Source organism: Mercenaria mercenaria, unplaced genomic scaffold (assembly GCF_021730395.1).
Source record: "Mercenaria mercenaria strain notata unplaced genomic scaffold, MADL_Memer_1 contig_1088, whole genome shotgun sequence".
Lineage (NCBI taxonomy): Eukaryota > Metazoa > Mollusca > Bivalvia > Venerida > Veneridae > Mercenaria > Mercenaria mercenaria.
In genome coordinates, this window is record NW_026459060.1 from 1 (window position 1) to 12,020 (window position 12,020).

At 29.8% G+C, this 12,020-nt stretch overlaps 1 protein-coding gene and 1 long non-coding RNA gene across 3 annotated transcripts in view; one reads left to right on the top strand and one right to left on the bottom strand.

Moving 5' to 3' along the window:
* Positions 1-7,285: 7,285 nt before the first annotated feature.
* On the bottom strand, positions 7,286-8,027 carry LOC128551437 (uncharacterized). Its single transcript, XR_008368787.1, has 2 exons — positions 7,870-8,027; positions 7,286-7,501 (listed from the first exon to the last, which is right to left on the bottom strand). It is a non-coding gene; the product is annotated as an uncharacterized LOC128551437 (long non-coding RNA).
* Positions 8,028-8,149: 122 nt separating this feature from the next.
* Positions 8,150-12,020, top strand: part of LOC123543026 (E3 ubiquitin-protein ligase TRIM33-like) — a 32,454-nt gene continuing 28,583 nt past the window's right edge. Inside the window, exons 1-2 of one of the 2 annotated variants that reach the window (XM_053532295.1) lie at positions 8,150-10,035; positions 11,520-11,590. In XM_053532295.1, the coding sequence (XP_053388270.1) occupies positions 9,186-10,035; positions 11,520-11,590 (921 nt within the window). In that variant the 5' untranslated portion in view covers positions 8,150-9,185. The remainder of the gene's footprint in view (positions 10,036-11,519; positions 11,591-12,020) is intronic. The other variant, XM_053532294.1, reaches the window with a different exon arrangement.

Sequence of the window (12,020 nt, forward strand, 5' to 3'; positions counted from 1 at the left end):
ATTCCTGTTTATTTGATTCCATTGATGTATGCAAGGGAACGAACAATTAAAGGAACATCTCCTGTCTCTTTGATTGGCGTGCCCTGTTATATTGACACATTATTCATTTCCCCAATATACAACATAATAACTAGTCCATATTAGTTGGATCTTTTAGACTTCTATAATTTTAATGTTTATTTAGTTCATTCAGACATTTCAACCTTTTCTTATTGTTTTTTTTTTTCGTGAAGAAATGAAGGAATTTGTAATGTAATACCTAGGTTTATAATTTTCTATTTTGGTATTTCTTTCGGATAATTAAGATTTTAACTGTACATTTCAAAATTCAGACGAAACTTGTCAACTTTGCAGTAGCTTCGGGGTGTAAAACATTCGTTAATATCCAAGTTTAGTTACCAGGTAGACAGGAAGTGAAATAACGTGTCTGCTGTGTTTTCCTGTATAACACTTTATAAACTCAATATACTCTGTGATCGGAGAGAGGCTGCCCCAGTGGTGGGCTAAGGCACTTTTTCCCGCTCTCATGAGCTGAAACCTAATAAGCTTTGTTAAGAGCTAGTTTGAAATATATTTATAATTAAGAAATGTTGTTAAATAGATCAGTAGACAGAACTGTTTTAAAAGACTTATTTGAACATTGATTATATTCATGAAATTAGACTGAACGTTTATAAGTTACTGTGCATTGCTCTTCGTAGAAAATAAATGTTAGAACTGTTGTGTTCAAGACAAGCTTCAGGTACACAGACCAAGTGCTACGTTACAAACTGAAAAATAGTTAGATCTATTTGCCTCTTTCACAAGGTTTGTTTTAAACTTTCATGAATTTTTCTTTAGAACACTCAATAAATCTAGCACACACATTCATCATTATACGACATCGAGTCACAAAAAATCTAACTTTTTTTTTTTTTGGAAATTTTAAACAAGCAAATTCGTTTTAAGGCTAGAAATCCATAACACAACCATCATCATTGCTTAGTCTTCTCGCATATTTGATACACTTATATTTTTTAAGATTTTGTTTGATATTTGACCCTATTTCAGGATTGACGATTAGCAAAAGGGATAAAAAGAAATAGACGTAACATTAACGGGTATTAAAAATAGATTTCAAACACATAGTCGTATATATACATCTTGTAACACCTATAAAAATGAACACAACTAGTCGTAATTTAAAGTAAAAAATTAATTTAGAAACATCCGCAGATGTATTCATACGGTGGTGCACATGGAACTTTCAATGATACACCAGCGTAGAATTCCATGAAAAGCGGCGTATGGTCCCCAGTTAAAACTCAAACAGGTCAGCCATTCAATTTAGTTTGTTTATTTCTGTTCTGATTACTAACTGATACATATTTTGTAACTTTTATCAGCTTTAATAATCTTGTCTTTTAGTTCTTCGTGTTTAATCGTACTATCTATTAATTCTTGAACTTGAGTGTATAAGTTTTCAAAATTGATTCTAAATACTTTTTTATGTTGTCGTCTGTTAAATCAGATTATTCTTCAAGTTCTTTAATAGAATCAACCATAGCTTTCATTTCTTCTTCAAGTTTACTTTGTAATTAAACTATTAATAATGAATTGTTTTTAAAATCTTTTGTTAATTCTTCAATATTCTTTACTTCTATTTCTAGTGTCAGTTTTATAGATTTGAGATCTTCAAGTTTATAGTCTTCTATTACATTTTGAATCTTTTAAACACAAACCGTCTTGAAACTGCATCGTTGGGTTTATCTGGATTTCCTAGGTTGATTATTCCATTACCTCCCATATCTAATAATCTGTCCATTGTGTTATCAAGTTCCTTATTTCTGTGAAGATACGATTCCGTTTCCTTTTTAAGCTTTTTGAATTGCTTTCTGGTGGCATAGTCACTTAAATCTATATCAAACTTAACTTTGATTATGCTGTCGGGTTCACTTATTTGTTTTACATCATTAAAAACTCCCATTATATAATACCAGTAAAGTTTTTTCTCAGAAACTTCCTTGGTTTGTCAACATATAAGAAATCATATTGTTGTTTTGTTGCATTAGCAAAAAAATTGTGATCTATATTTTGTTCATTACAAATCATATCATTTTCTCTTTTGCCTGGACTTTTAAACAAGATATAGTGCCAACAGTTAATCCGAATATCTTTTCGTGTTTTATAGTAAGACTGGCTTAAATAAATAACAGAACAGTTTTTATGACGTCCGTCAATAAAGTATTTTGTTATTTTATTCTGAACCTTTTTCTCTTTACATATAAAATCATCAAATATTACTACTTTTTGTTTTTCTGGTTCAAGATCATTACAGGGTTCAATTTTATTATTAGAATATTCGAGTGTTTCGTTTGGATCTACTTTAATTTCATCTGCAGTTTCATTTAAATGGTTTCTTAAATCCTGATATTTAGATTGTTCTTAGACTAGGTTTTTTTAACATAAAGGTATAATTTATCATAATATATAAGAGGTTTTCGTAGCATATGCATATGCATGTATTTGTTTTTCCAGATCCGGAAGATCCGCATATTAACATTCTAAAACATGAATCTGGCATAAAAGGATAAATTTGCTTAAAATTAATAGATTTATCGTTTATTTTATCATAATTTATCGCTTATTTTATCATAATTTGGAATTTCCATTATATAATAATATTACATTATCTTACATTATCTTACAATATCTTATATTATCTTATAGTATTATATAAATGCTAGCAAAGCTCAAACAAATGAGAGAAATAAACAACCTAGTGGGACAAAAAGTAAAAGCTAAAAGAGAAGAAATAAGAAGAGAAGAAATAAGAAAAGCTACTGGTCGGGAAATAGTGGAATTTATAAACCAATTACAGAAAGAATTGAAAGTCCAAAAAAAAAAAAAAAAATAAAATAAAAACAATTGTCAAGCCAGTTAAAAGCATGACCTGGGATTAAAGAACAATCAGCATTCCTTCCGAAAAGTATTTCAGAAGATCTGACGCAAGATATTACTGAATTAACTAAAGGAATGCAGAATGAATATAAAAAACAACAATCTTAAAAACCGGCTCCCTTTTACCATTCGGTAGATTGGGGAGATGAATATGCCGAATGGATTCCCGAAGATAAATTAAAAGAATTAGAAGATTACGGAAGAGAAAAGATGGAAATAACTGAAAAATCGTTACCACCAACAAGAAGATTGACAACAGAAGAAATAAAACAATATTTAAAGAAGAAATGAAAAGAAAAAAAGAAGAAATACATAAAAAAAATAAAAAATTAGAAGAAGCATATGGCAGAGAACAAGATGAAGAAAAAAAACCACACATATTTTGAAATAAATGATGCAGAAAATGGGCTTGATGATTTTGGTGCTGATGAGTATGAAGCTAAAACAAAATCTGAAAAAGTTGATTAAAATAAAGATATTGACCTAGTCGCTTTGGGTTCCTATCCGCCGCCGTATGAAGTGTATAAACTTATTAAAGACGCCGACTCCACATATTCTACCCCGGTCGGACCAGCAACCCGAAAATTATAAAGAAATGTGTGACAAAAAAGGTACAATCCCTAAATGCTACAGCACTTAAAACAAATCCTACAGAAGCTGAGAAAAAATTAGCAGAAAATTTAAGATATCGAGCAAAAAATTTACAAAAGTACAAAGAATGAATTGAATATATCGAGGGTCTTAAACCTACATATACGGGAAAAGGAATAAAACATCATAATCCATATAAAGTTTCACCAAAAGGACAACATGGAAATTTAATTATTAACTTAAATAAACTTTATGGTCAAAACAAATTGATTGCTAAGGATAAAACAACTGGAAAAAAGTAATTAATACTAAAGTAGATGATGATTTAATTGATCTGATTAATAAAATATATAACATAATAAAAAAAAACATTCAATACTTTCTAGGAAAATATTCAAAGAATTAACAGAAAAATCAGTAAAATCAATAAAAGATAAAATTTAAAAAGTAATGAGAGGAGAAGGTTTTAATTCAAAACTTTGCCCATGCAATCCAGAAGAACTGGTTAGTAACTTAGAGTTAATTTGTGGTTCAATAAATTCCGGAAATAATAATGAAAAACTAAAAAATGAAGGTATAAGCATATTTGATGGACTATTAAAAATGAATGAATTGTTACCAAAAGAACATGAACTGTTATATAAAAAATACTTTTCTTGAATATATAAATGGAACAAAAAATAGTATTAAGTTCTAAAGCAGTTGAAAACAACACTAAAAGTCGTTCTTTAATTTTAGATAAAAATAAAACAAATTTTTGGTTTGGATAGTATTAACACTATGACTTACTCTTGGCATAATATTAGTGATGAATATGACAACAAAAGAATTCGTTATAACAATGGTAAAGAATGGAAAGATATTATATTTTAAAATGGTTCTTAAAGTTATACAGACATTAATAACTATATCACAGAAACATTATTAAGCAATGGTAATTTTGAATTTGATAAATCAAACATTGCACTTTTAAGTCTGGAATTTGATTTAAGTAGTTTTAAAATATTAATTTCAATTCATGATAATTTTAAGTTGGATTTAAGAATATCAAATTTTCATACATTGCTTGGATTTGAGAAAAAACCTTTGAGAAATACTGAATGGGGAACTACAGCACCAAATATAACTAACTCTGTTGATACAAGTTACATTCATTGTGATCTTATTGATAATTCACTTGTTGATGGTAATTTCAGTGATATTGTCTATGCTTTAAGTACTACAGATTTAACAAGAGCTTATCCATTTACAAAAGAACCACAAAGAGACGAATATTCTGAAATTAATAAAAATGTTATAGATTCAATAAAAATATATATTACAGACGTATTTGGCAGAATAATTAATTTTAATGAAATTAAAACAAGTTTTCAGATTTTATTTTTTTACACTAATATTAAAAGAAATATAAAATTTAGTTTTATAATGTACAAGAAAGTTTATGATAAAAATAAAGGAATATTCATTTATGTTGATGCTCAAACTGGAGGAGAAATTATACACGGTACAGGTATCATTGACACTTTAACAGCATTGTTTTTATCTGCTGCAAAAAAAAAGCTCTGGAAACTGCAAGAAAAGCAGCACTTCAAAGTGGAACAAAAAAGATTGGAACGGAAGTCGGGAATTTAGCTGCAGCGAATCTTACAGAAAAAATTAAAAGTTAAAAAAACCTGCTCCTCCGGTCAAACCTCTGGCTCGTACTGCTTTGGTTGATTTAATTAACAAGAAAACAAAAATGGTAAAAATAATAAGGAGGATATTAATATAAGATTAAATAGATTATTGTCAGGATGTGGAGTGGACCTTCGTCCCCTGACGCCTGTGGCAGCTTCGGCTCAGCATAAACGTATTAACAGATTAATTTATAAAAAAATAAAATAATACATAATATACATGTTTAGAACAAAACACCTATTCAATTAGATACACCTTTAATTTCTGTCTTGGCAAATAATGTTAAACAACAAAAAAGTGGATATCATTTTACAATTAATGATAGAAGTTCATATTTTGATTGGTTTAATGGCTATTTTGAAGTAAGTTTTAAAGTTAATAAACTTGCTAATGGTAGAAATAATTTACCAAAAACAAAATTAAAATATTAATGTGGAATTATAAATTTAGATGGCTCTATGGGGCCTGGGACACATTGGGTTTGTTACTTGAATACTTTGTTCTATTTGGACTTCCTCCAGCAAAAGAAGTAATTAGTTATATCCCGGATGTAAAATACAATACCATACAATATCAAGACAAAACAAGTGTATTATGTGGTTATTATTGTTTATTTTTCATTAAAATGTTACAAGATGGTATAAACATTTATAATTTATTGTATAAAATACTATAAGTTAACAATATAAAACAAAATGAACAAACAATCACTTCCTATTTCATGTTTCATTAACTAACATCAGATTAATATCCTGCAGAAAATTGTAAAACAATCCTACGCTTTAGTGATTACAAGAAACAAGTAAAAATCTATGATATTCAGTCGTGTATGCAATTGTGAAACAATCCTAAGCTTGAGTGACTACAGGAAACAAGTGAAAACTATGATATTCAATCATGTACGCAATTGTGAAACAATCCTACGCTTGAGTGATTACATGTATGATGTTCAGCCACGTAAGCAATTGTAAAACAACCCTACGCTTGAGTGATTCGGTTGTTTTGTTTACCAACCTTTCTCTTCAAACACTTGTTGTATTATTATAAAATTACGACGAATATATTCAACAAGTTAACAATATAAAACAAAATGAACAAACAATCACTTCCTATTTCATGTTTCATTAACTAACATCAGATTAATATCCTGCAGAAAATTGTAAAACAATCCTACGCTTTAGTGATTACAAGAAACAAGTAAAAATATATGATATTCAGTCGTGTATGCAATTGTGAAACAATCCTAAGCTTGAGTGACTACAGGAAACAAGTGAAAACTATGATATTCAATCATGTACGCAATTGTGAAACAATCCTACGCTTGAGTGATTACATGTATGATGTTCAGCCACGTAAGCAATTGTAAAACAACCCTACGCTTGAGTGATTCGGTTGTTTTGTTTACCAACCTTTCTCTTCAAACACTTTTGTATTATTAAAATTACGACGAATATATTCAAAGAAAAGCATTTAAATATTAAATATAACTGACAAAATCACATAACTATAAAATTTATCATTAACTAAATCAATTAAACCTGTAGTTTAATGTTAAAACATCCTAGTTTTGTGTTAAGATCAATAAATATAGTTCATCTGTGCATGAACATCTAACTGATGACACAGAACAGTAATGTTCATACGCATGTAAAATCTACTTGATGATACAGTAATGATTTCAGCACGTAAGCATTGTTAAAAACAACTAGTTGATGATTCGTTTTTGTTTACAACCTTTTCTTCAAAATGTTGTTATATAATTTCGACGAATTATTCACAGAAGAGCACTTAGTATTATTTGTTTCACTGCAATACATAACGTAAAATTACATGTGCATGAAATGACCGTAGTTCTTAGTGTCTCCTTCCTTTTCTTTGTTTTATAATATTTACTTTAGCGTCCTTTGTCAAATGAAATTATATTTATCCGAGTTATTAATTTATTTGTTGTTAAAGTTCGACACATTTGTCCCTGAGTTCACCAGATATTTCTCCTGTTATTCTTCTTCTTCTGAATGATGTTCTTATTGTTTATTTCCTGACACTGTGTATTTCTTGTTGTGTTCGTGTATTTTGGTGGTTATTGTTCTCCTTTTGAAGAGTTGTCAGTCGAAGTTGTAATTCTAATATATTTTGTCCTAAACGTCCGTTGTCTTCCTGATATACTGTTGAATAAGCTGATAATAATTTATAGTATAGTTCGTTCCATGTCTTTATTTCTGGGTCGTCGGGTTAAGTGTTCCTCAAATGTGTAGTAATGTGATCAATATCATGCGAGAATTCTTGCAAACTCCTGAAATAAAATAAAGAAAATAACTTTAAAAAAAATCCTCTCAACTCATGTACAGTTCCTTTTAGTAAACATCATGTTTGTAAATATTAAAGATTCCATTTCATAATGTTAATTCAGGGTTTCATATTTTAGCGTGTCTTGTAAAAGAAAAACGTGAACTCAAGCTAAAACAAAACATAATCAAAAAGTAGAAAGGTCTTTTTGTTAGTAATGAAATTTTGGTTTGAAAACGTGTAAACACGCATGACCTAGTAAACGGACTGTATTATGCAATGTATAGATAAACTGTTTACGTCAATATTAAAATATTGAAGCGGTGGGTAAATAGTTAGACACATTATTATTTTTCTAAATCAAGTTAAACTTACATTTTAGATGTTTAATTCCACTTATTTCCAATGTATAATCCAACAATACAAACTTATTTGTTTATTTACGTACAATGTCATGCATATTCATCCGGGCATTAAACGAATGTTCTAGACGCAGAAGTGAAAATCAAATGCGTATTCACCCGGGCATTAGACGAAAGTTCTAGATGCGGAAGTGAATATCAAATGCGTTTTCATTGGTTGGTTTTTAAAAGTACATGTGACGTCATGTCGACCTGATCAATATTTACTGCGTTTTATAAATGAATAAACGTAGTAAAAATCTAATGCGTTGTATTTGCCAATAAGGACAGTACTATTGAAAATTGTTTCACAGTGTTTCCTTTTAGGATTTTAATGAAATATATTTCATATAAAATATATGTTTTTTCGATGGATTTAAACTTGTAGGATTTTTTTAATTGTGTGGGTAGACGACGTTTCAACCCACTTAAGTTCGTAAAACCAGATGTTTTTTTTAATTGTCCGGCATTAGACGTTTTAGGTTCGGGGGTTAGAGTCAATTTGAGGTCAAGCAGCGCCCGCTTTGTTAGTCTTTATACTACTCATTTTGGGAACGCCCTGTCACACACGAAACAAAAATTGCAGTTAAAAATCTTTGTGTTTTTTACTCTTGCATTTCATAAAAGTTTTAATACTTGATTAATGTTAACGACCTTTTCATTTTACACTTGTAGGTTTAACTAAATATTGTTTGAATAATACCATAAATATCACATGTATGTTATTAGTAGACAAGCATTCCTATATTTCCGTCATTCTCCATACAAAACCGATTGTTCCGTAATATGAATTACGGTACGGGAACGGCAACCCTTAGTTACGCAGGTTGTGTATTCGTATGTCTACCTTGTTTTGTTTTTGAGAATAAATATACATGCGTGTTATTAATTTGAAAAAAAATAGACCAATTTCGGATTAATGGAATGTTATCGATAATAAACTGCGTTAAATGCAGTCAAGCAAATTAAAATAAGTAAAGTCAATTTTTGCACATATTACATAATTCCCGTTATTATGCTGTAAACACACCGAACAAGGAAGTCGAATTTCTAGACTAACATTTCGTTCAACATAAACGATATAAGTTTGGAAGAAAAATGTTAAAGGATGATAATGATTTACTTTGAAAGCCTTGTAAAAGAAATACATTTAAGCTGCACACATATTAAATAGTTGTATTTTCGGTTTCCCGTCGCAGTTATTTTGCTGTAAACATACCGATCAAGTTAGTAGCAGCTTAAATAGGATTTTATAGATTTTGATATATTTTTCAAAGAAGCAATATAAATATGGAAGTGTCAGGAAGAAAAGTATTTTGTAAGCCTTGTGAAGAAAGTGAATTATCCACGCGTGCTGATGGGTTATGTAGGGAGTGTAAGGAACATATGTGTAAAATTTGTTTTGATACACATAAAAAATGGAAACTTAATCGAGGACATACATTGATCAACTCTGATGTGACAGTTGCAAAAAAAGAAAAGGCCGAAGATTTAGAGAAATGCGATCAGCACTTCAGTGAGCTGATCAAGTTTTATTGTCCACAACACGAACAAGTCGGACGTGGTGACTGTATGATTCTTGAACACAAAACTTGCAAAGTCGAGTATATTCCTGACAAGGCGAGAGTATTCAAAAGCAGTCAGGAGTTCAAAACCATGGTCCAAGGAGCCGAGAAGTATCTCAGTGAAGCGAAAGAAATTTCATCCTCAATTAAGAAAAACAAGAAACAAGCTCTATATATCAATGAGAAGTTCCTCAAAGATGTAAACATGTTCCAAGAAGAATTGATTTCACATGTCAATAAAGTGACAAATGCCATATTAAAGCAAGGAGAAAATATCAAGATGAAGGACATGAAGAGTATGGATGTGTTAGAAAAGGAAAATGAAGACTTGATAATTGAAATATCGCGCTTGACTGAAATGTTTGAGACACAGAATGACCAACCTCAAAAGCTCTTTGTCAGTTCAGTTTTACAAAGGCCTAAACTGAATCAACTTCGAGAACAACTTGACAGTATACAAGGCAGAAACAAGATTGAAAGTTACGAGTTTCAACGTAATAATAGCCTAGGGCGTTCCGTTAAAGACAGTAAACAACTTGGAAGTGTACAAAGAATTAAGCCGAGGAACGAAACGGGTATCTATTCTTCTATATTTAATAGAAACAATAATTATTTTACTTTTAGTTATCATAACAATTAATATAGCAACATTTGCAAAAAACAAAACAAAAAATCATTGAATATATCGCGTGTTTAAATAAAATAAAGAGAACGTTTTATATTAGTAAACAAGTCTTTGCTATACATGTTTACCTTTAAAGGTAAAGAAAATATCCTATATAAGTGACCCCGACCCCCCCCCCCCTAAATACCAGACTTTTTAATCCCCAATATACAAGATCCTGTCTGGTCCAATCTGATAAGGGTCCATAAAACCCCTGTAGACTTAACATGTAGCCTAATAATTGTCAGAGAATCATAAATTTTATTGCCTACAGATAAATTGGTTATTTCCTGTGTTTTGCATTTTATTTATTGAAATGCTGTTTTGGGGTGTTTTTGTTTTTCAGAATGTACACATTTGTCAAAATTATTTGAATTGATAATATACTAATTTTGATTGCTCAGTCATGTTGAGTAATGGCCTGGCCAGTTAAATTATAACTCTTATAGCAAAGCAATTCTCACTCCTTAACAATAAAATAATTATTTAAAACTTAATATGAGAAATTACAAGTTTGTTTATTCAATGATTATGATTTTTTTATCAAAAGTAACAAAGTAAAACCAGAAAAAAAGTGATAATTGCTGGATTTTATTAGAAATTAAAGAAACGTTCAGTTGCATTTTTAACAGATAAAAAAGGAATATGGACAGAAGGATCTTATTTATTAAAAATGCATAATTCCCCTTGTGCTGTCTAAATAACGTTTCTTTTATGTATAATAAAATCCAGCAATAAAGATATATCAATGTTCAAAATACACATATTTTATTATTTCTAAAAGCTCTGTGCCTGAATGCATTTTTTATATTTTTGATAATAAAAAGACAAAAAAAAAAAAAAAAACAGCAATGATGAGATGTAATTGTTAAAACATTTGATTTATTAAAAATATGAGATAAAAACACTGTTGTATATTATCACTTTGTTTATTTAGCCCTAATTCAATCAAGCTTTCTAAACTCGTTATAAAGGTGAGAACTGATTTGCTATAAAGGTGAGAAATATCACCTGTAATTTATTTGCTATACAGTAGCTTATTATGATAAACAGAAGCAAGTCTATCAATGGCCCAGACTTGTGTATTGGCCCTTACCGCCAATACGCAGACCTTATCATTCCCATAGGCAACATACCAGGCATACCAGAATCAATGTCTTTAATGTAATTCAAACACTTTATTACTATTAATTTTGTTAAAATAAATAATCTTATAGGTGACCTATTTCCAAAATAGAGTGTAGTTGTAAATATTTAGTGAATGTAATCTTAAGTTAGCGGATGAATAATTTGAAATGTGTTTGTTACACATATTAAGATTATTTATAGACACATTTCAAAACATACCGCTATTTGAAGGTTGGTTTATGATCAATTTAATAATATTTATTTAAGATGTAAAAGAGGAAATCAAACCAAAAGAAAGAACCCCGCCGCCTCAAGTCCCTGTGGTCAAGAAACCCCAGGTGTGTATCATATTATTTTCTCCATTGTGTTTCAATGATATATTTTAACACAATTAAAATGCAGAAACTCATCTTCAAATTAAGACCAGGAATATCGAAGAATTCACATTTATAAAAGCTTTACAAACATTTATTCAGCTGGATGTAGAGATATATATAGGGAAATCGATTAGATTCATGTAATGATTTGTAACTTACCCGCTCATCATGATAGCTATACTTTTACATTTTTCTAATCTGTCGAGATAACTGCAGGTGTAAGGAAGTATTTCGACCCCCATAGAATAACGATCCCCGGTCATTATTCTGTAGAAAATGTGACTCCTTTCCTGTACAATATTGACTCGCCTTATAAAAAACGGACTCCCTTTGAAAACCTATAGAATAACGACCCCCGGTCATTATTCTATAGAAAAACTGACCCCTCCAA